This window comes from Rana temporaria, chromosome 1 (assembly GCF_905171775.1).
Source record: "Rana temporaria chromosome 1, aRanTem1.1, whole genome shotgun sequence".
NCBI classification, from domain to species: Eukaryota; Metazoa; Chordata; class Amphibia; order Anura; family Ranidae; genus Rana; species Rana temporaria.
This window is the reverse complement of record NC_053489.1, coordinates 618,282,418-618,307,255: the sequence shown is the minus strand read 5'-3', so window position 1 is coordinate 618,307,255 and position 24,838 is coordinate 618,282,418. Positions and strand designations below refer to the sequence as shown.

Genomic DNA, 24,838 nt, shown 5'->3' with positions numbered 1-24,838 from the left:
CCACTGTACAGTCAGACTGGTGTATCTGGGGCCCCCATAGGAAATGTAGTGTTCCATCAGTAGTACCACTGTACAGTCAGACTGGTGTATCTGGGGCTCCCATAGGAAATGTAGTGTTCCATCAGTAGTACCACTGTACAGTCAGACTGGTGTATCTGGGGCTCCCATAGGAAATGTAGTGTTCCATCAGTAGTACCACTGTACAGTCAGACTGGTGTATCTGGGGCCCCCATAGGAAATGTAGTGTTCCATCAGTAGTACCACTGTACAGTCAGACTGGTGTATCTGGGGCCCCCATAGGAAATGTAGTGTTCCATCAGTATGAAGAAAGTAAACAGTCAGACTGGGGCCCCATGAAAAACGTAGTGTTCCACACCTCCCAACGTTTTGAGATGGTAATGAGGGACACCTATTAGCAAAAGTATGAAAGCATAGGACACACCCCTTGCCACAGAATTATATATTTTTTTTTAAAAAAAAAGATAGATTTGTTAAATCCACAAATGCTTTTTTACCACTACTACTCCTTTAGATTGGTTTCTGATATTTACAAATGCAGCAATTTTGAAATTGATTGAATGGTAAAATATAAATGTTATATACAATTATATAGATTAGACCAAAATGAGGGCCAAAATGAGGAAAGACAGAGGGACTTTGTTCCAAATCAGGGACTGCTGGGAGCTATGGTGTTCCACCAGTACTGTACTGAATGTACAGTCAGACTGGGGTGTCTGGGGGTCCCCAAAAAAAAAGTAGCATTCCACCAGTATGACGAATGTAAACAGACTGGGGTATCTGAAGCCCTCATAAGAAATGTAGTGTTCCATCAGCATGACGAATGTGCAGCCAGGCTAGGGCATCTAGGACCCCCCAAAAGAAATGTAGCGTTGCACCAGTAAGACAGTCAGACTGGGGTATGTGGGGCTCTCCAAAAAAAATTGAGGTGGGGGCTTACATTAGAAACATGAAACAGGTGGTACGTATAGCGCACTGTGGTATATTGGAAATGGCCTTGGCCAAGTAGACTTGGATTGACGGAGTAGCTTATTCTCTGCAAGCATGGTGAAACAATTTCTAGATCGCCAATGTTTTTCTGAGAATTTGACCCAACTGCAATCCACTATTACTTTTCATGTTCCAAGAGATTTCTTGTATTGTAAAAAAGCTTGTCAGAGCATGAAGACAAGAGACTCCAATAAAAATACAAGACACTGCTCACATGTATAAAAAGGAAGACATCTTGCTCATCACATCCAACACCGATATTATAAGAACTGCTGTGAGGCCACCAGTATTGTTTGTGAAGCCATGATATCCATGACCCAAAGATACAACCCAATTTAAAAAAATAAATAAAAGCTCCAAGTCACTGAGCAACTATTGGAGTTAAGAATATGCTATAGTATACTGTAGATGCATTACAAATAACATTCAGTATACCAGACAAAAACACAAGAATAAAATACATAACCCATTAAAATATAAATTAACAAAATCAGCTTTTCTGCAATATGCATCTTCAATCCAGAGATTTCCCATGTAGTACTTTTTTTCTGCCACCAGATGTCCCCATTCAAATGGTCAACCCACTTCCTCTGAGCCAAGGTCATGCTGATCCCCGCCCCCAGCAGGTGACTGGACAGTGAAAGGAGAAGCAGCACAGTGATGAACTCATCTGTCACTTGGCTCTGTCCTATTAACATGACGGTTCCCATTGTGCTGCTGCTTCTTCTTCTTACACTCTAAGCTCTGCTGCATAGATGCTGACACAAGGTCAAATTCAGGAATTTGCACTGCGTGCATTCAACCTTTTATTTCTGCCTAGAATTCAGGTGAATTCTAGAAAGATTGTACAATCAGATCACGCTGTGTGCACACAGCTTAACACAATCTGACACTTATTTTGCCACAAATGTAATATGCTGTAAAATTTTGCAGAATTTCCCCATTATTTGGTTTTCTGAAAATCTCCCACTATCATCAGGTACAGGGCAGTAAGAAAGGCCACACAGCAAAATAAAAGCAGCCTCTGTGGCAAGAACGGCGTTTAGAAAAGCTTCTCGCACAATTTCGTCTGCCAGACAAGCGCGGTCAGTGCCAGAGCAGTGGAGTTGGACTGCACCTTAGCAGAATGTTTAGCCGGAGCTAAACTTGGCAGAGGTTGGGCCTGTACGAGCAGACAGTCCTTTTCCTGTCACAAATAAACTCGGCTTTAAGTACTGACAGCTTTTCATATACTGATGTCCTTCCAGCACCGGCGGCACCCAAATGACTTGTGAGTGTGCGCCTCTTCCAGGAGCCCACCAGCCCAGACTACACCCGGGGGGACCAAGACATAAACAATAGGTAAACCCACTACTATACTTTACCTCCCCCTAACAATTTATGTATATTCAAACCAATTTTTTCCTCTAGATCGCATAATGAGGGGTTTGAACCCCTGTCAAGTTATTTAGTTACATAGGTAAAAAAAAAAAACACACATCAATTGAGGTCATCTAATTAATGTATTACTTTGTGTCCCCACTGGGTAGATTTACCTTCTCATAGGCCCAGATTCTCGTCCAGCGGCGTAATTTTGTGCGGGCGTAAGGCATCTGCTTTACGTTACGCCTCCGCAACTTACACGGGAAAGTGCTGTATTCTCAAAGCACTTGCTCCGTAAGCTGCGGCGGCGTAGCGTAAATCGGCCGGCGTAAGCCCGCCTAAATCAAATTTGGATCAGGGGGGGCGTGTTTTATGTAAAACTACTGTGACCCGACGTGATTGACGTTTTTGCAGAAGGACGCATGCGCCGTCCATGGAATTTCCCAGTGTGCATTGCTCCAAAGTACGCCGCAAGGACGTCATTGGTGAACGTAAATGACGTCCAGCCCCATTCATGGACTTGCGCAAACGACGTAACTTTTTCAAATTTCGACGCGGGAACGACGGCCATACTTAACATTGGCTGCGCCTCATATAGCAGGGGCAACTTTACGCCGGAAAAGCCTAACGTAAACATCGTAACTTGGCTGCGCGTACGTTCGGGAATTCACGTATCTAGCTAATTAGCATAATCGACGCGGAATTCCACGGAAGCGCCACCTAGCGGTCCAAAAAAATGCAGTTAAGATCCGATGGCGTAAGAGACTTACGCCTGTCGGATCTAATGGATATCTATGCGTAACGGATTCTAAGAATCAGACGCATAGATACGACGGGTCGGATTAGGACTTACGACGGCGTACATGGCGCTGCGCTGTCGTAAGTCCTTTCAATCTGGGCCATAGTAACCATGTCCTAGTGACAAATGCCTTAATAAAACAGTGCTTGTCAACTAATCCGCTAAAGGGGTTCTCAAATGTGGCCCCTGACATCAAAGGGCCACACCTAATGTTCAATATATGTAATGCTTTAGAGGACTATCAGAAACTGGAGACCTAATAGGGGAAATGAGGGCCAGAGAGTGAACAGAATGCATTTTTGGCTGGGCATAAGACCGTATGAATCTGGGAATATGTTACACGAGGATTGCAGAGGTCAATACTATTACCCTAATCAATGTTCCCATTACTGACTGCTGAGGTCCGAGGGCAGCAGAACATATACCAAAGGGCCACTCGTGGCCCTCAGGCCGCAGTTCGCACACCAGGGCTTCAAAGGTCTTCGGACTTCTTCTTATGTCTCCAGGACAAGAAGTGAAGTTATTAGTTTTAGATACGCTTTAAAGACCAACTCTCAAAAGCATTAAAAAATGTAACACAGGACCATGCATTCATGTCTAAATACCCATATTGCTTTTTTAAATGGAATCTGAAGAAAACACTTATTCCTTGCTTTCCAGCTTCTCTGCTCCTTCCCTGACAGAAGCCCGATTTGTGGGTATTACCAAGGATGAGCTCAGACAGATCTCACTTTCCATCACCCCTTTATCAGTAAACAGGCTTTGGTAGAGGCGCTGTGTTTGCTAGAGGGCTCCAACTCAATTCCTCCATTCAAATCTGTGTTTTTATTTGTCGCTAGGATGCAGGTGGACCATGCCACTTTCTGTGTTTGGTTTTTAGGACACCGACAGCCTGTCGCTTAATGCCCTTAGTCGCAGTCTTCTGCCTTCTAGCACCCTTAGTTTTCAGGACGCCGAGCCACAACGTTATTACAGATGGATGCTTGCGGCCCAGCAGCTAAGGATGCTCTTGTCCCAACAATCAATTTAAAAAAAAAAGAAAAAAAAGCAGAGGTGGGGAACTGGGAAACGGACATACCCCTTTCCCCCCTGCATACCTAGATACAGAGCTTGCTGTAGGGAAATGCCTAGCTCCCAAGACAAGAGCTTTCAATCTTGGTTAACAAAATATTGAGCTCCTTGCTAGACGATTGGTCGGAAAGCATTAGGGGGGGGGGGGGGGGGGTCCTCTGTTGACCATGCTACCTTAGCAATGAAACCAGAAAGCTGGAAACATGAGCCAAAAAAAAAAGTGTAATGAGACTTCTACTTTTAACAGAGGCCAATGTTAATGAGTATCTCCACTTTTGTTGAGAAAAAAATAAAAAACACACTCTCTGGGTGATCTATGTACATTGCCGGGATTTTAACAAACTTTGTTGCAGATTCTTACCTTTTTTGTTTTGAAGAAATCAGTGCGTCTCTCTGTGCTGAGTGAGTGTAATGGGAGTGGTTTCATAATCAACCAGGTGCTGCACCTGCAGGGTGTGTGTGTGTGTGTGTGTGTGTGTGTGTGTGTGTGTATGTATGTATATAAAAAATGTTTTGCTCATTAAACTAGTTGATCCGCATTATTGCTTGATGCCAGGGGACTCGGTATTGAAAATGGTTTTACTGCAACAGCCAGGCAACCAGCATTTTCAGAAAGATCCGTAATGGCAGTCCTGTATCTTGCTCATGAGAGAACGATTAAAGGGTAGTCTGCATGGCAGGACTTGATGTATTAAAAGGATAATACGGTCTGGCATCAGGGGGAAGTTCCACCCCATCGCTGCACTTTGCAGAGCTTTATAACTTCCGTAGGACAGTTTTTTTTCTCCGCCGTTCTATTCATCTCACAGAGAGGACTGTCACACAATACCGCTATATGCTGCAAGGAGTTAAACATCACGTTCTGTTTCCAGGAGGCAGCATGCGCTCAGTGTGGATAATCCTGCCAATATGCTGAGAAGGTGGCAGAAACTCCGTCTGATTCTTCATGCCTGACATTAAATACGTCTGTGTTTATTCCAAACCATTGTCATGACGCAGCTTGAGAATACGGCCAGAGGCGGGATTGTATACTGTCCCCGCAAGACACCAAATTCCTCCAGAAGCCGTAATAGCTCCATGCAGGGTAATGAGTCACTCTACTCTGATCCAACACTGATATCAATGTACTAGAGTTCATCATCTTTAACCACTTCAGCCCCTGAGGGTTTTACCCCCTCGCTGACCAGGCCATTTTTAGGGATTCGGCAATGCGTTACTTTAACTGACAATTGCAAGTGCGACGCTGTACCCAAATAAAACTTATGTCCCTTTTTTGTCCACAAATAGAGCTTTCTTTTGGTGGTATTTGATCACCTCTGTGGGTTTAAATTTTTTGGGCTATAAACAAAAAAAAGACAAACAAAAAAAAATATTATTTGTAAAAAAATAATAATCGAAAATGACTCCATCAATTTAAGCCAATATGCATTCTGCTACTTGTTTTGGCAAAAAAAGTAAAATAAAAACTTATACGGGAGGATTTATTTAAAACGGAGGTCCACCTAAACAAAAAATATTAAAAGCCAGCAGCTACAAATACGGCAGCTGCTTACTTTTAATATATGGACACTTACCTGTCCATGGTGCCCACGATGTCAGCAGCCGAAGACGAGCAATCGCTCGGCTCTCGGCTGCCACCACTGCCATCCTCGGTGAGGGAACCAGGAAGTGAAGTGTTGCGGCTTCACTGCCCGGTTCCCTACTGCGCATTTCCCAGAACACAGTGTGGGGGGTGTGGCAGATTCTGCGTCCATCTATGCCCGGAAGTGGGTGCAAATACAGGCATCTGCACCCCTCCCCCCTAAAATAGTGCCAAACGTGACACCGAAAGGGGAGGGGGGGGGGGTTCCGAAAAGCGGAGGTTCACTTTTTGTGTGGACCTCCGCTTTAATCTCTGTGTCACCTGAGGCCATTCACTTCACTGGATATATGGAAGGGTTTACATCCACTTTAAAATCAGTGAGGTGGAACCAGTATGAACAGTATACTTGTCTATATACAAGTCAGGTATACTTTAATGCAGGGGTCTCCATACTTTTAAAGCAAAGGGCCAGTTTACGGTCTTTCAGACTTCAGGGGGGCCGGATTCTGACCAGTTGGGGTAGAAAATGCCCCAGTGCCAAGCATCAGAGAATAAACATGGCCCCAGTGTTGGTGGGCAGTAGGAGGAGTAATAGTACTCCATCATTGCTATTAGTATAAGAAATAGTGCCCCATTGTTGGTGCCATTGGGAGGAATAGTGCCTCATATCATTGGGAGCAATACTGCCCCAAGGGCCGCAGTTTGGAGACCCCTGCTTTAATGCATCTCTGTTCAGACAGGGAACTAGAATTTTCAGAATAAGGGTGCTTACACATGGTACTGCTGTATAAACATCGGATAGTCCTGGCAGAAAAAAAAGCAAGGATGGGCTGTATAGCCTATGAGCCCATTTGTGTGCATGCAAAAAAACTCTTTTTTTTAATTTGTAGTGTGCGCGTACGTGTGCGTTTCATGCATATAATATGTGCGTGTTTCCATGTAGGAGTGTTTTTATGTATATAATATGTGCGCGTTTCATGTACACGTGTGTGCATGTACTGTAAATAATACCGACTACTAGCAATGCAGATTTTTTTTTTTACTGATGTTAGGTCCAGTTTATGCGCCTGTGTGTGTATAGGCCCATAAAAACAGACTGCATTTAGATCAGTAAAAAAACAAACAAAAAAAAAACAAAACGAATGCATAAAAAAAAAAGGCATTTTTAGGTGTCCGTGAGCAAGAGGCCCCAGAAGTTGCCCAAATGTTTTTTTCCCCCCAATGGGGCACCTGTTATGGTGACAACTCACCAAGGGGTGGTTTCTCTTTACTTTGAAAATATCTCCTCTCACTTTCTGTGGCGACTCCAGAAGGACAGGAAGTGGGGAGAAATCTCCCCCCTCCGCCCCCCCAGGATTTTCCCCCACAAAAGTAAAAAAATTAAATAGAGGAAGTGGTAGGGGTTCTAAATTCCAAAAGCTATCCAATGCTAAATCAAAACAGTAAAACAAATAAACTTTGACTCTCCGGGATCTTTCATAAGTTGGATGGATTTAGGTTTCATTGCTCTCCCTCCATCCATCTTGTCTATTTGCACAGATGTATATAGGTCGTATATATAATTACAGGCACATACAATATATGCTGACCCAAATACCTTTCCACGTGTGCCATGAGTTCCCGCTGCCAATTTACCAGGCAAACTGTTCCAAAAACACCATTATTACATATTTTCTGCGTTGGGGAGCAGAAGAAAAACCCAAAAGTGCTGATCTGTGACAATATCGCACCTTCCTGCGAGGGCCTGTTTTACATTACAGGTAGAATTCGGTCAGAAATGGATCCCAGCAAGACAAGAGTGAGCAGTGTAAGCGGCAGCCCACGGAATTCCTCTGGTTAGTGCTGGAGAGACTGTTCCATTGTGTCAGACCAAGGGGGATCAGAGCAAATGACAGGTTCTTCAAAAACCACACGCCATCACTGATGGCAAGAGCTGGCACCGTCCAAGCCACAATGGCTGGCCGGCTCGCCCCGTAAAGAGACGTGATGGAAGAAAGGTTACTACGAAAGTAGTATGTGTCTCACACTGTTTTCTTAGGAAAGTTATGTAGGAGTGGAAGCTGTACGCTCCTACGGTTATAGCTAGGGAACCTTAAAAAATAGTACCAAACTCTCAGATTTTTTATTTATTTATTTTTTACTTAAAAACTAGAGAAGGGCCAAAACATATCGGCTGAAAATTGTGTTTTTGGCATTTTGCCGACAGAGAAATTTGTCAATAATGGTGCCGAAAATGCACAAGATTTTGCCACTGTTTTACTGTGCTTATGGTGTGTTTTTTATAGGTTGTGTGACTCAAAAAACGCATTAAAACTGGTGCGTTATTGATGCGTTCTTGCTACATTTTCAATGCATTTTAACGGGGAGGTGCGTTTTTGTTTCTCAACTGACCAAAAATGCAGCAAGCAAGATTTTTAACATCACAACAGAAGTGCAGTGTGGACTGTAAAAGACATATTCATAATTTAAAGGGATGCATTTTTCTTGTGCTAAAAAGGTACTGATAATTGCCGACATCACAATTGACCTCCCTTGCCCTATGGAGCGGACGCCCATGCTAGCAGTTATACATACCCCCCCACAGCATTTTTTGTGTCAGGTTTGTGCTCAACACTTACATACTTTGAGGTTCACCACTTCCCTGAACGTCCAGTCAGGGAGCGCTCACCAAAAGTCCCATGACTCCTTGCCCACCCATCACATTGTGCAAGCATGATGAGGACCCCCACCACACGACACATGTGCACATCACATGAAGAGATACACTCTACATTTGTGCCCTCTTACAAGATACCTGAGCGGGCATGCTGCCAAGGCCCCTATGCTTGCGCTGTCTATGCCTGGCACTTGAGCAGATACTAGGACCCCCTAGCAACCCTGCCACAGCCTCTGACCATGCACAGAATAAAAGGCCCACCCAGGTGCTCACATGTCACAGTGGCAATGCTGCAAATTTCTACCATTAAAGCAGATCATCAGCCAAAATATTTTGCCCTCCATTTTATAGGATCAAGGCCCCAGCACAAAAGCGATCCTGGGCTGGGAAAAACATGTAAAAAAAATTGGATCGCGGAGAGACAATGTCGCCATCTCGCTGGGTGAACCAAGGATGCCACACTGTTACCTCGCTGGAGGAGATGATCCTGCCAGCATGGAAGGGAGTGAGCCTGCCAGAACCAGATGGGTGGCCTATAGTGTTAGATCACTAGCCTATCCATAGGTTGGTTAGTTTTTTTTTTGTTCGTTAAGCGTAAGGGTCAATCAGAAGATACTGCCGACTACAGAAAATTAGAATGCAGGGCAATCCCGTTCAAGAAATAAAAGTGGAAGGAAAGATGGGTTCCTAAAGACATTTTCATGTACGACTGGAGCGTCACTTTAAAGCGGAACTAAACCCATAGATTTAACAGTTCCATTCCAAGCACGTGCCAAGAATGTAACTGTCACATTGGTCGTGCTTTCAACTAAACTGTCAAACCATAAATGGCTGCCGTCTTAACTGATCACATGGCAGCTGAAGATCATACAGAGGCCAAGGTGGCAACTTTCCTGGATGAAAACGGTTTAATTCTGATTATTCAACATACAAAATCTACCATCCTTACAAATCAGCAGCTGTACAATTCTTTCCTTTGCATGTAGAAAAGTAGAATCACGACAACACACATGGGACCAAAACCAAAGAAAAATACCTTGGGCTTCACTATGCCTATTCCAGGACAGGAATATTGGCGGCTGAAAAGCAGTATGGAAACCGTAATCCCAAAAAAACAAACAGATCGTCAGTGCGAATATCACTGTGTGCACAAATGAAACGTTATATCAACAATATTCTCATGGGAACTGCAAGAGCTCACACGTCTATTTTACTTGTACCAATAACAAGAGAGGCTTTCACAGCAATTTTACACCAGTTCTGCTACATCATCCACAAAATCACCAAAGCACAAAACCAGCAAAAAAAAAAAAAAAAAAAAACACAAGCCAACCCTCCATACTTCACAAAAAATTGAAAATAAGCGCCCCAATATGTGGTGACCAATCTAAAGTGCTTTAATGCAAGAATGTCTGACCACCTCTTGCATCTCCAGAGAGGATCGGCCCCGACCAATCTCCCTGCGGAGAGGATCGGCCCCGACCAATCTCCCTGCGGAGAGGATCGGCCCCGACCAATCTCCCTGCGGAGAGGATCGGCCCCGACCCATCTCCCTGCGGAGAGGATCGGCCCCGACCCATCTCCCTGCGGAGAGGATCGGCCCCGACCCATCTCCCTGCGGAGAGGATCGGCCCCGACCCATCTCCCTGCGGAGAGGATCGGCCCCGACCCATCTCCCTGCGGAGAGGATCGGCCCCGACCCATCTCCCTGCGGAGAGGATCGGCCCCGACCCATCTCCCTGCGGAGAGGATCGGCCCCGACCCATCTCCCTGCGGAGAGGATCGGCCCCGACCCATCTCCCTGCGGAGAGGATAGGCCCCGACCCATCTCCCTGCGGAGAGGATAGGCCCCGACCCATCTCCCTGCGGAGAGGATAGGCCCCGACCCATCTCCCTACGGAGAGGATCGGCCCGACCCATCTTCCTACGGAGAGGATCGGCAACTGGTGGCCCTCCAGCTGTTGCGAAACTACAAGTCCCATCATGCCTCTGCCTGTGGGAGTCATGCTTGTAACTGTCAGCCTTGCAATGCCTCATGGGACTTGTAGTTTCCCAACAGCTGGAGAGCCACCAATTTGAGACCGCCTGCTCTACGGAGAAGATCGCCCGACCCATCTCTCTACGGAGAAGATCGCCCGACCCATCTCTCTACGGAGATAGATTTACAGTACCCAATATAACCTGTGCTTGCACCCTCCCCACTTCCAATGTTACCAGCTTGGTTCCTATTCCAATTTTTTAAAATATATGTTAACTGTTTACTGTGGTGCCTAATACCCCAAAAAAAGTAATTGAAAGGATGGGAGCGCCAAAGCTTGGGTCAGGTCCGGTGATAATATTTTTTACAAAAACCCAACACATTCCAGGGGCTCAAAACTCCCACTACTAGTCTGGCAGCTAATCTGGATCTCAATTAAATGCTAGTCTTTGAATAGGGCACCATTAAAAACTACTCCTCTCTGTGAGAGACAGGTCCCCCAAAGCCACTTCTCTTCGGTGCTCCATTGGACATGGGTACTATAATGTCACCTACAATGCCGGCCAGCAGTCCTGCATTGTAAGAGGATGGAAATGATTCCCCCCGTAACCCGGAGCATTGTAGGGAGGAGGAGGAGGAGAGGCTCTGACTAAGTAATAAAGGTAAATACAAAATTAAAGTTTTCAGAGACAAACAGCTCTTAATAAAAAATAAATAAATAAATAAATCAAAAGAAAAAAAAAATAAAGTGTAATTATTAAAGATGCTTTACGGTGGGTAAAACCATATAATGTTTCCATTGCAAAACACTCACCCCTTTCCTCCACTTCCTCTTCATCATCCTCATCATCCCCAGACGATGGCATATCTGAAAAAAGTAATAAAAAATAACCTTTTATAAAACCGTCAGACGTCACCCAGAGGTTTTTACAAATTATTTTTTCACATCTTTACCATAAAAGCAATCTGTACTGCATATTAGAGTCAAAACTTGCCTATTAAAAGGGGAAAAAACACTTCTGACTTCTGCCAGGATTTAGTGAATTTGGAACTCCAATCAAAATAATTTACTTATGAAAGAAAAAGAAAATAAAAAAAATAGCTTTTGCTGCAATTAAAAAAAAATATATAATCTTATGATGTCCTATCTTCTGTCAGTTAATGTGTTTAGTTTTTCAGGCTAAACAATGGACAGCATCATTAACATCACTTCATTTTAAGCTCAAGCTGTCATAACCTCCCATCAAGCCTGTGATTGGACAATGAAAAGAGAAACAGCACCTCCCTGTCAATCGGCTTTATCCTGCTCAGTAAATGAACCGATTGGACCAATTGTGCTGCTTCTTCATGTCACACTGCAGCCCTACCGTACAAGGGCTACAACCATATCCCTCTATAGTGTGTACTTGTCTCCATTAAGATCACCAAGTGTCACTTTTGTCTATTGCTTCCTTCCTCTATCAGCATGAATCACTTCCGACAAGTTTTTCCCGACACCAAGCATAAAATAGTGACAGGGGAGGGACCTCCAGTTGATTGACAGCCCCAGCTCTGTTCCTGTGTGCAGTATAAAGGGGTGTGTCCATTCCCGCCAATGAACCTTCAGAGCTCTCCTCACTGAGCTCTGCGGAGTGTAACTTCAGCTCTCTGCCCCTGTTTTCTGACAGCTCAGACAAGCTTTCTAAATTCAGCACTTTGAACTGCTGTAGAGAAAAGAAGACTGCAGATAGAGTGATACAACTTATCTAGATGGATTTGTTTCATATCTGTGTATCACTTAAGGCCAGTCACTTCACTAGGTTTAGTAGGCGAGGGTTTACAACCATTTTAAGACCCCTTTTCCCACTGGGGTGCTTTTCAGGTGTTTTAGCGCAAAAAAAATAGCGCCTGTAAAGCGCCTCTCAAGCCTCCCCAGTGTGAAAGCTCAAGTGCTTTCACACTGGGGCGGTGCACTTGCAGGACCGAAAAAAAAAAAAAAGAAAAAAGCCCTGCAAGCAGCATCTTTGGGGTGGTGCGAGAGTGATGTATACACTTGAAATCAATGGGCAGTGCTGCCAAAGCGCCTGCAAAACGATTCAGCTTTAGTGTTTTGTGCTTTATTCGGCCGAAAAGCATCACTGAATCTAGCGGCGCTTTACCACCAAAGCACCCCCCCCCCCCCAGTGTGAAAGTAGCCTTAGGTTGGTCACACTAGTGGTAGAGGGGTGGTAAAACCCTGCGGCTAAACCACATTTTACTGCCCCCCAATTAGGGCCAGGGGTGTAGACTTGCCACTGCAACAATGCTTTGCAGCCACAGTGGGAACTATACCTCCTGTTGCCTGCAGTGGGCACACAACCCTTACAAGTGCATGGGACCGCTCTGCAAGTGCCCCTCAAAACACATGCAACGCGCACTGTTGCAGCATGCAAGTCCAGGGGTTTGTGGGGTTAAAGCAGGCGGTAATACAACGCCTCCTCGCCGCCTGTTAAATGCTCTCTGAAGAATGATCCAAATGCAGATTGCTCTTCAGGGACCAAAGCAAGGGTTAAAAAGCCCCAGATTGCAACTCTTCACGTTATTACTACTACATACAGCAACTATCAGAACGCTTCTCCCCTATATCTACTTGAACCAGTTTTCAGAAAGCTGCAGAGTGTTTTTATTATCATTATTTTTAAAAAGGCACGCTCTTTTCTAGACTGAACGTTTACAAGCCATGATTAAACCGTGCGTGATCAGCAATGTTTGCTGTACAGAATTAGCAAACTCAATCGCCGATTTTAAACTTGCTGCTTAACATGTTCCCCATTCTATCGCAATCAAAGAGGGCGAGCGTCTGGTGTTCAGTGGTACCTGAAGGAAGACGCCATTCACAATTCTTTTGTAAATCAAAAAAAAAAAAGCAGCCATGCTTTAAAAGAGTACTTAACATATCAAAAGCTCAAGAAGAGCAAAGCCATGCTGAAGAAGAGGAACGCACAGAGCTCTCAGCTGGCACAATACTACAGCCGACGCTAAAATATTCCGATATCTTTATAAAAGTAATTGTGCGAAATCATCTCCAACGCTTCTCAGTAATTTCAGCGAGCTTCCTGCGGCAGGGGATGTGAAGGAAACACTTTTATCCCCATACATAATGTATGTCTGCACTACAGAGCTCTAGAGGGGGGGGCGAAACATCAACGCAGGGAAAACACAGAAATGAGAAAATTGGCTTTTTGGTGGAAAGAAATCTGGGGCAAAAGTTATTTTCGCCATGAATACGTGTCATTTATCCGAGCAGCGATGGCATATTTGTAGTGAAACCATTAATCAGAAATTATTCATTTAGAAGCGGGGAAGGGAGGTCTCGCCGTGTGCAATAAGTCACGGAAAGGTTGGAAAACTCATATGTCAGTTAGCGGCAGGAAATGGTTACCGTTCACATAAAGATAAGCAAGTTTAAAAAAAGAGCAACAATTAATATTGAAACAGTCTGCAGGAATCATTGGAGAGATCTTATTAATTACCTAATAATCCCCACCTACCTGGGAGCCCTATATGTAGTAATGTGGAAAAGGTCCACCTATGCTGCTCGGCTGTAGCAAAAGTACACAAAGACCTTTTTCACATACGGCGCCACCTGCTGGGTTAAATGTTTGGTGAAGATTGTATTACACTTGACTCATTGGATCTGATTATTATTTATTACAGGGACTTTTAAAGCGCCAATAATTTACATATACACTTACCAAAAAGTATTGGGACACCTGCCTTTACATGAACTTTAATGGCATCCCGTTCTTAGTCCATAGGGTTCAATATTCTGTTGGCCCACCCTTTACAGCTATAACAGCTTCAACTCTTCTGGGAAGGCTGTCCACAAGGTTTAGCAGTGTGTCTATGGGAATGTTTGACCATTCTTCCAGAGGAGCATTTGTGAGGTCAGGGAATGATGTTGGATGAGCGGGCAGGGGATCAGGCTGCGGCGGGCATCTGGGAGCGTCTCCTGTGTCCTCATCCCTTCTGAGAGCACGGCGGCTTCTGCCATGCGCTAGGCATTTTGCCGACCTTCCAGCAAAATCGGAAGTGGGTAACAGACTAGAGCTTCCCGATTGGCAGAGAGGCGATTCGGTGTTAGAAAATCAAATATTCAAATCCAACACATCTGGGTGGGCTCAGAGAGCAATGTTCTGTGCTCTGAGTCCGCCATATTTAAAGCCTATGGCTCTAATCAGGTGTTTAAAAAAAAAAAAAACCCTGCCGCTATAAATTAATGCACCCGGCATCCTGAAAGGGGCCGGACACGTGAATATGGGGGGGGCACGGTGGCCATGGCTAGATTCATGCCATGCACGAATCTATTAACCATATAGGGGGGAGGTGGCGTGATAGAGGTGGCGGCGTCTGTGCGCCCTTAATAGACGGGCCGCCGCTGTTTGCTACAGAAAATAGTTTTCATGGTTGGGAATTTTCTTTACTTTCAGGGAATTTTCTTTTCTTGTGCTCATGTGGATTTGTTTTTCGAATATATTTCTCACACGATTGTCCTGTCATGAATTAGAAAATCGTTTGTTTAAATTTTTTTTTTTTTTAAAAATCCAACATGCCCGATCACTCAAATTCGATGACCGCACAAAAATCTGGCAAATTATTTTCGGAATTTGACTTATGTATGGCCGGCCTTAGACCCCTTTCACACTACTGCAACTTCAAAGTCGCACGATTTTACGATTCGCAGGCGCAATTTAAGGGTATGCCTGTGTAAGTGGCATCAAAATCAGACCAAAGTAGTGCAGGGACTACTTTGAAGTTGGCACGACTTAAAGTCGTGCCAATATGAATGGTAGTCATTGAAAATCATGGAGAATGACTTGTCATGCGATTTTGCAGTCTAAAATCTTGGGACAAGTCGTATAAGTGTGAAAGGGGCCTTGTTTGCACGGATTTAATGTATTCTCATTTTGCAAATAAAATTTCCTGTACAGCTTTAAAACTTTTTTTTTTTTAAATCTGGTGACTGGAGTCAGCAATCTTAAGGCGGAGAAGAACCGATCCAATAATTCTTAAGCTAACCTAAGTAAATAAACTCCTTTTTAAAGAGTTGATTTTAGTTTTTTTTTCCAAGGAAATTCCTGGCAAAAAGTTCTCAAGATTAAAAGAAAATAAAATACAAAAAAAAAAAAAAAAGTGACCAGGAGCAGGATCAACAAACACTCAGGCCCGGCCTTTGTGCTTGAGCGTGATATCAGGGTAAGGGGCAGAGAGAATAGGAGATTTGATCCTTTAAAAAACCTCCAGATTATTACTCTTCCCACTATCAAAACATTTTATCACTTTACCACCTTCTCCGAATCCACAGCTGTTTTCTATTCCAAGTCCTACCAGCTGCCCGATTCCAGCCCCACAACTTGCCCCCTTGATCTTTAAAGCATTTTAATGCAATTTTATAGACACAAACACATTTTAGGAGCTCAGAAGAAGTCCTCGGGACCCTTCTCCTGTTACTATTTTACTAGAGTAAGTAGGTGGCGGACTTGGCGAGGGGGGGGAAACCACTCCAAAGTCCAAATGCCTCTCTGACTATTTAATTGATGTGACCTCCAAATGTCTCCTGGAATTTCAAATAAGACGCGATTAAGATCAGATGTATAAGAAGGTGGCAGAGAAGGGGGGGCAGCCCGATTCCTTTGTTTCAGCTTCTTTTAATTTGGGCTACAGACAGAGTTGCGGTGAGGTCAGGCTTACATCTCACCAGGTTTCCATGTGACTTGCACCAGGGAAAGGCGTTCAGCTGGTGAGGAGTTTGTGAGCATTCGTTGTGCAAATAACAAAGATTGGGTTGATTCCCCAGTTAACCCAGCTGGATTTAATAATTAATTGCACGCTCCGCTAATTGCCATATAATTATGTGATGATAATTAACTCCTCATGGCATGCTGGTGTCCGCACCGCGTTAAGGATTAGGAATGCTGTGAACAACTTAAATTTATGTTTTAGCGCTTAACAGGTCAACTCGTGTAGGAATTGATAATTACAAGGTAGATATAAATGGGTGCGTGCGCATATGCGTATAGATCCACATGCTGTGGTTGATGTATCAAAACTAAAAGCAGCCCTCTGAGCATATCCATATAAAAACAAAAAAAAGAGAAAAAAATAACAAAAAAAAAACCAAACAGTATGCTTGGTCATTTTAGAGTAGCTAAGGCCCCTTTCACACGATCGGACCGTTCAGTTTTTGACGGCGGACCTGAACAGCCACTCTATGCAGTCCTATGGAGCATCAGATGTCAGCGGAGACGTGTCCGCTGACATCCGACCCGATAAAATCAGAAGGATGACGATACGTCCCCACCTGTCCATGGCGGATCGGATGAGATCTGATGAAAACAGACATGCTGTCCGTTTTCATCAGATCTCCTTATAGGCGACAGCGGTGCTGCACAAACCCCTCCTTGCTCAGTGAGCAGCGGAGATCAGCGTAGCAACAGAGTCCGCCTCTGTGCAAGAGGCCTAAGGCTCAATTCACACCATGGCGTTCCGTTTTGCGGGCAGAAATCACGGGACGCCCTTGCGATCCCCGTTACTTTGAATGGCACCAAATTGTGCCGCAATTCTGCCGCGATTGTCGCCCAATGAATCATGGTAAAAAAAAAAAAAACGCAAAGTTCTTGTACTTCTTTGGGCGCCGGGCGTCCCACAATTGTTTGCATGATTTTACAACCATTTGCCGGGCAACAATCGTGGCAGAATCGCTCAGCGATCTGGTGCCAAAGTAACGGGGATCGTAAAGGGCATCCCGCGATTTGCAGCGTTTCTGAATTGCAGCGATTCTGCCCGCAAAACGGAACGCCATGGTGTGAATGGAGCCTTTGCCTAGGTTCACATTGAAACGATTTGACATGTCAAATCGCATGCCAAATCAGCGGCTATTGCCGGCAATGATGCTGCACCGATTCCCAAAAGTAATTTCTGTACTACTTTTGGCGACTTCAGAATGCAATTTGTGCAGGAACAGGGTAGATATGAAATGAGGGGAAGCTCTGCCGATTTCATTATCCAATCATGTGCAGGCTAAAATGCGTTTTTTTTTTCTTGCATGTCCCCCTCGGATCTACAGCAACTGCACTTCCAAGGGCACTTTGCAAATAACCCCCAGTATCTCACACCCCTCACATTTTTTGTAAATATTTTCATGTGACAACACTGAAGAAATGACACTTTGCTACAATGTAAAGAAGTGAGTGTACAGCTTGTATAAAAGTGTATGTTTGCTGTCCCCTCAAAATTACTCAATACACGGCCGGTAATGTCTAAACCGCTGGCAACAAAAGTGAGTACCCGCCCCAAAGTCCGAATTGGGCCCAAAGTGTCAATATTTTGTGTGGCCACCAGCAATAGGATGGGACTTGTCATGCGATTTGACAGTCGATTAGTTGCTCCAATATGAACAAGGGTACTTCTAACTTTAGAATGACTACTGTGAAAAAAACAGCTCTGATCCCAACATCAGATTTTAGCAACCTGCAGAGATAATTATATTTCATAAATAAAAGGCTACTTGCTTACCGGCTACTTTGACAGTAAAGTTCCGCAGAATCTCTCCAGAACGCAGCAATGTACAGCTATAAATCCCAGAGTCATCATAAGAAACATTGGTGATCTTCAGCAGGTTCTGTCTTGTGTGCGTTTGGTTGCTAGACGTCACTGCAATCCCATCTTTCCACCATAATACAGGCATAGGAGGGGTCTCCACACTACATGACAGCTCGATGGTTTCTCCAACTCCGTACATGAGCTCATCAAGAGGGGTCGGCTCTCCTGTGAGGTAATCTGCAAAAATAATAAAAACTTATATTAGAATATACAGCAAATCTGATGTACAGCAAACAAATGTCTACATGACGGGAGCCAAAGGACAGAGAAAGAAAGGTATCCCGTAGAGCTGCACCATTCCGGCTAAAATGAGAATCACAATATTTGTAGAAGATCACGATTCTCACTGCGTAACATCTCTCACATTTATTCATGCAGTGGGACTGTGAGTGATCAGGTGATTATAAGCCAACAGAAGCAGTTGACCTGTGCACCTGTCTCGCTGCATGGAGGGAAAAAAAAAAAAGAAAAAAAAATGTTTTGGCCGAAGTTGGGCTTTAATAATATAATTGCGTATTTAACCACCTCCCGTTTCGGGCTATAGCCAAAAAGATGGCTACAGCGTGGGAGCCCACATTGCTAGGAGGATGTCCAAGGATGTCCTCCTGTAATCGTGCTTCCCGTGCCCAATCGACGCAGATCTGTGTCCTTCGGATACAGCCGATCACAGATCAAGTTAAAAAGCCAATCACAGCAGCTCTTTACCATGTGACTAGCTGTGTCTAATCAGAGCTGATCACAGCATAAACAGTATTTGCTGGTTATTGGCAGTCCTCTCCTCATGCTGACCCCATGTGAGGAGAGGAAAGTCTATAAAACCAGCAAATTCACACTGATCAAAGCGCCCACCGGTGCAGCCTCACCCGCGCCCACACCGGCGCAGCATCATCCGCGCCCACACACCGGCGCAGCCTCATCTGCGCCCACACACCAGCGCAGCCTCATCCGCGCCCACACCAGCGCAGCCTCATCCGCGCCCACACAGCAGTGGAGAAAAATGACTTACTTAGAAAATGTTTATAACAGAAACTAAGAGCCGGTTCACACTGGGGCGACTCGTCAGGGGACTCAGCCGCCTGACAAGTCGCATCCCATTCTATTCACCAGAACCGTTCTAATGGGAGCAACGCAAGTCGCTCCGACTTAGAAAAAGGTTCTTGTAAGACTTCGGGGGAGACTCGGGGCGATTTGCATTGACTTCTATACAGAAGTTATTTTGCTAATCGCCTCTGAAGTCGTCTTCAGGACAACTTGCCAAGTCGCCCCCGAAGTCGTGACGCCCCTGTGTGAACCGGCTCCAAGATTAACTTTATTTCCAAAATGTTGTGTCTTTTTTTGTTTGTTTAGCAAAAAATGAACACAGTGGTGATTAGATAACATCAAAAGAAAGCACTATCGGTCTAAAGAAAATTATAAAAATTGGAGTTTGGGTACAGTGCTGCATGACCGCACAATTGTCATTCAAATTGCCTACAGCGCTGAAATCTAAAAATTGGCCTGGGCACAAAGGGGGTGAAAGTGCCCTGTAGGGAAGTGGCATAAATACTTTAGTAAGAACCTTGGGCCATATTCACGTACCCGCAGCGTAACGTAACCCGTTTACATTACACCGCCGCAAGTTTTCCGATTTAGTGCCCGATCCACAAAGCACTTACCTGGAAATTTGCGGCGGTGTATCGTAAACACGTCCGGCGCAAGGCGGCCCAATTCAAATGGGGCGGGTACCATTTAAATTAGGCACGCTCCCGCGCCGGACGTACTGCGCATGCTCCTGTCGCAAATTTCCCGACGTGCTTTGCACGAAATTACGACGCGCCGTCGTTTTGTGAATTGCGACGTGATCAAATGACTTACGCCGGGAAAAATAAAAAAAATTAAAAAAAAAAATTCAAAAGCGACGCGGGAAAGACGGGCATACTTTAACATGGTGGAGTACTTTTCCACCATATTAAAGGTGCCCTATCTTTGCGACGGAAATCCAACACTTGCGACGATGTAATGACAGGAAAAATCTTTGTGGATTGCCGTAACTCCTAATTTGCATACCCGACGCTGGTTTACGACGCAAACTCCCCCCAGCGGCGGCCGCGGTACTGCATCCTAAGATCCGACAGTGTAAAACAATTACACCTGTCGGATCTTCTGGCTATCTATGCGCAACTGATTCTATGAATCAGTCGCATAGATACTCAGAGATATGACGGAGTATCTGATATACTCCGTCGTATCTCTTTTGTGAATCTGGCCCTTAGTTTATAGTCTATAAAGCATTCATATCTCAAGTGATCTCGTGGAGTTAGAATTTCTGTATACAGAAATTATTAACATGGAGAGCTTTACTACTGTAGTACAGCTCGCAAATGACAGCAAGAGAAAAAATAAATAAAAAATAAAACTTTCTTGGTTTGGGAGGAGGTTACTGAAAGAAGCTATGGTGTTTAGAAAAATAAAAAAAATATGGGGGCTTGTTCAACAGAGATACATTTTTGGGTCTTCACGATCCGTCCCTGCCACATCTCCACTATGAAAAAAAATTCCACTCAGAAATTCCACAGAGGTCTCATAGTAGGATCCCGGGACTCGGCGAGGCCTACAGGCGCAGCACCACATGCCTCTCAGCTTAAAACTCAAATTTGGCAAGCAAGCCGCTTCAAAGCCTCAGTCAAAACACATGCTTCATTTTAATTAAGTTTCTTAGTTTGAAAGGAGGGGGGTTCCCTTTCAAGTTATTGTAATGCAAAGTACTTAAAACACTTCAATTTACATATATAATGAAAAAATATTTTACAGCATGAAAAAAATAAAAAACATTAACGTCACTACCCGGACCCGAGTCGAGAGAAAATCCTGAAAAGCGGAGGAAACATTGAACCAAATTTTTCGGTTATTTACACAAGGCCCCGGCTGGTTGTTTTAGCGGAATTTCTGACCTTGCCATTAAAACGAACGCAAGAGCAATTCGAAAACTCAAAATAAACAGCAAAGCTGCAAAATGCGAGCGAGATTTATACTCCGGCTTCTGCTTCCTGTCAAAGGCTTCTGTCAGGACACGATATTTAGACAATTCCACCGCTGCGAACCTGCCCAGAAGGCCTTGTCAGCATAACACCCCTTAGGATCAGCCTTGTCAGGATAATTATACGGGTGATAAACAGTTTTTCACTGCTAAATGCCCAATTTTCTTTTCATCCTGACAGGACAAAAATGAAGAGAAAAAGCCAAGAATACGCCGAACATCTAGAAAGAATTCTGCACCTCGTCCTAAGCCCGCGGCCCGCATCTACAGGTACGAGCAACTTCATCGCTAGCGTTGTGTGTCATACTTTGCTCCAATTATTCCATAGAGCTGACATTATGCTATAATCGGCTGTGCGCCATTGGAAATGGGTATTCGTGGAAGAACAATCATATTTAGAGCTGACGTTTAATCTGCTTAGAATTTTGCCCGGTTCCTTCCTCCCTCCCGTCAACATGCCAATACATTTTTAAATAAAACCCTTCATCTTATTTTGGACCCAGAGACATCATCATTGGGTCTCTGTGCTTCTCAATGCAATGCTCACAGATCAAGGCAGATGGGAGGAGTCATCGTATAGTACAGCGCTCCCTATAAACCTCACAGCACCCTGCCTAGGTAGACTTCAGCTCCAATGCAAGCAGCGGGCTAGCGCTTGAAAGGAGTTATGCAAATATCAACATGCCTTTATGGGTGGATGTCAGTCTGGAGTAGTGGGCGTTCCTAGGCAGGCTGTATTTGCTCGCAGACCACCCACGTTTAACATTGATCCTACATTACTGAAATCCAATGGATGAAAGAGTCAGCCCAAGGACAGGAAAGGACTAGATCAGTGTTCTCCAAACTGCGGCCCTTTGGACACCATTCCTGACACCAATGATGGGGCACTATGCCTCCCACCGACACCATTGACAGGGCAATATTCCACCCACTGAACCCAATGATGGGGCATAGTTTACTCCAACTGGCACCAGTCCGCTGCGGGACAGAGATGAGTTGCTCTTTAAAAAAAACAATGATTTAAAGCGAGTTTATTGAAATCAAGCCTTGTTACTAGCGACTTAAATCAAATCCACCCTGGTTCGAACCTAGCATAAACCAGAATAATAAAAAGATTCTGCTCATAATCTTACGGGCCATTCATGCACTTGGCAAGCCATATAAATCAAAAATCCAACCTTTTAAAAAAACAAAAAGACCCCTTTTATTGACCCCAAAGGCATTCATCTCTGTAGTGGTTTAAGACGTTAATCTCCGATACAGTATTAGAAAGAAAATCTATTAAAATGATCATAAAACTGATGGCGGCTCCATAGTTTGGGTATTGATAGGAAGTTCCTTCTTGGATTAGAAAGAGATAGGCAGATATATTCATAAGTAATTATATGTATTTAGTTAATGGCCCCTGCTGCCTTTCTATCCCCCCGGGGTACCGAGAGGGTCAAATGCTGGCAGGTGGAAGAACAGCTGGACTAAGCAGCAGGCCCTGGGCAGCAGATCACTCATGTTGTGACAACTTTGTTCAAATCGAACTGGACCCCACCAGCTAGAGCCCGGCAGAGAAGAGAAGGGAGGGATCACTGCCTCCAGCATCAAAGACTGCTTCATTACCCAAACATTAAGCCGGGCCATGTGCAAGCATTGTGAGGAAAATATGGAGGACAGAACAATTATTCTGCTACAAAAATGAACAAGGGCCATGGTATATTAGAAGAAATTGGTTACTAGAAAAAGCCGTGCTCCAGGTATGCTTTTTATGGTCTAGTTACATTAGACCAGGGGTCTCCTAACTTTTTAAACAAAGGGCCACTTTATTGTCCTTCAGACTTTAGGAGGGCCGGATTGTGGCCAGCGGGGGCAGAAAATGTCCCGGGTCCAGCACCAGTGAGAATAAATGTGGCCTCAGGGTTGGTGGTCAGTAGGAGGAGGAGTAGGGCCCCCATCAGTAGGAGGAATAGTATCCCATCATTGGTATCAGAGGAAGAAATAGTGCCCCCTTGTTGGTGTCAGTGGAAGGAATAATGCCTCATATCAGTTGGAGGTATTGTGCCCCAAGGGCCGCATAAAGGCTAGCAAAGGGCCACATCTGGCCCTCGGGCCGCAGTTTGGAGACCCCTGCATTAGACCAACATACCGTATGTATAGATACTACATACCAAAGGAACCAGTGGAGAATCTTCATCTTGTAAATAATTGAATTTATTGTGAACCCATAAATGGCTCAAGTAGTATACCCAATGTTTCAGGGCCAAGCCCGTTTATTAAGGTATAAAAAAGGAACACGGGGTCAGGCCCTGAAATGTTGGCGCCATCCATGCATCACTATAGCACCCTCTATAACCAATGAGGCTCAATACCAATTGGTGTTCAACTGGCCTTCATTCTTCCACCCATTATCCCAATAATGAGTGCTCAACCTGTGGCCCTCCAGCTGTTGCGAAAAGTCCCATCAGGCCTCTGCCTCTCCTCTCAGCCTTGCAATGCCTCATGGGACTTGTAGTTCAGTAACAGCTGGAGGGCTACAGGTTGAGCACTCATTTAACCCTTAGGGTCCTTTCAAACCGGAAGCACACATTATGCTCCCTTTAATGCGTGTCTGCTGGTGTGTGTTGTGTAGGGGTAGTGCAATGCGTTGTTACATGGCATCACAGTTTACTTTTTGAAAACTTTATTGAAATGTCACAAAATGACATTTAATTAATTCCTATTCTCTGTAGCATATTGAGACGTGGAACACGTTGCACAAAAATGCATCATGTTGTACTTTGTTCACTCATAGACAAGTGTCCTAAGGGTGTGGCGACGCTGTCCAACACATGGTGTAAATGGACCCAACAATTACAGTTATAACTCCTTACGTGTACATGGCGTGTCCAAGCTGTAGCCTGCAGACCAAATCCAGCCCACCAAGATTTTGTCCAACCCACCAGTTGGGCTCAGTGGCCTCCCGCACAAAAGTCTTCAGGTCAGCCTACAGTCTGTTTCTCCCCAACAACCACCCCCTCAAATCTCTAGCGCAGCCATCATTGTACTATTGGACCTCCGGCATCCTAACAACCAATCACGTGCTTGCCCCAGCATTTACTAAAGTATGGCACTTCCACCAACCAGACCTGATGTAAGGGGGGACCCGATAGTAACGTTGATGTAGGGCAGGTCTCTGATGTAAGGGGTGACTCCAATCTAAGGGCAGACTTTGATGTAGGGGGAACTCTGGGCTTGCGTTTATGTGGAATTTATTTGCTTTGTTTTACTTTTTTTCTCTGTTGCTCTGGACCAAAAACGTATTCATTCAAAAAGCCAATTTTTTTTTAATGGCCTGCAAATATGTGGCCCTTGTAAAATTTGGACTGTTGTACGGCATGACGACTAGTACTATTAAAGTTAAACGACATATATATTTGATATTATTGTCATTCTTGAGGAATAGCCCAAAAATATGCCATTATCAGCATTTTTCTCTAGCTTTTTTGAGCTTGTGTGCATGGAGCCTGAATGGTATATTTAACGGACCAAAACAAACCAGATAAGAGAAGCTAAAAGCTCCATGCATGCAAGCGTTTTTCATAAACTTAAAAAAAGCTAGAAAAAAGTGCTGGATGAAAAATGCCGATAACGGCATTTTTGTGCCAGCTTTTAGTAGGGTTTACATACACTAACATTGGAGTCCTGGGTCTTTTTTTGGTCTCTCCATGTTTTGGAAATGCAAAACTAAGTGTTACGTTAATTAGTTTGCATGCAAATTG

At 44.4% G+C, this 24,838-nt stretch overlaps 1 protein-coding gene across 6 annotated transcripts in view; it reads right to left on the bottom strand.

Annotated features, from left to right (window-relative positions):
* The window catches only part of FGFR3 (fibroblast growth factor receptor 3), a 133,158-nt gene that overhangs the window by 63,157 nt on the left and 45,163 nt on the right, over positions 1 to 24,838 (bottom strand). For all 6 annotated transcript variants that reach the window (XM_040335278.1, XM_040335280.1, XM_040335281.1 and 3 more), the window contains exons 3-4: positions 17,990 to 18,253; positions 11,271 to 11,324 (exon numbers count right to left, since the gene is read on the bottom strand). In XM_040335278.1, the coding sequence (XP_040191212.1) occupies positions 11,271 to 11,324; positions 17,990 to 18,253 (318 nt within the window). The remainder of the gene's footprint in view (positions 1 to 11,270; positions 11,325 to 17,989; positions 18,254 to 24,838) is intronic.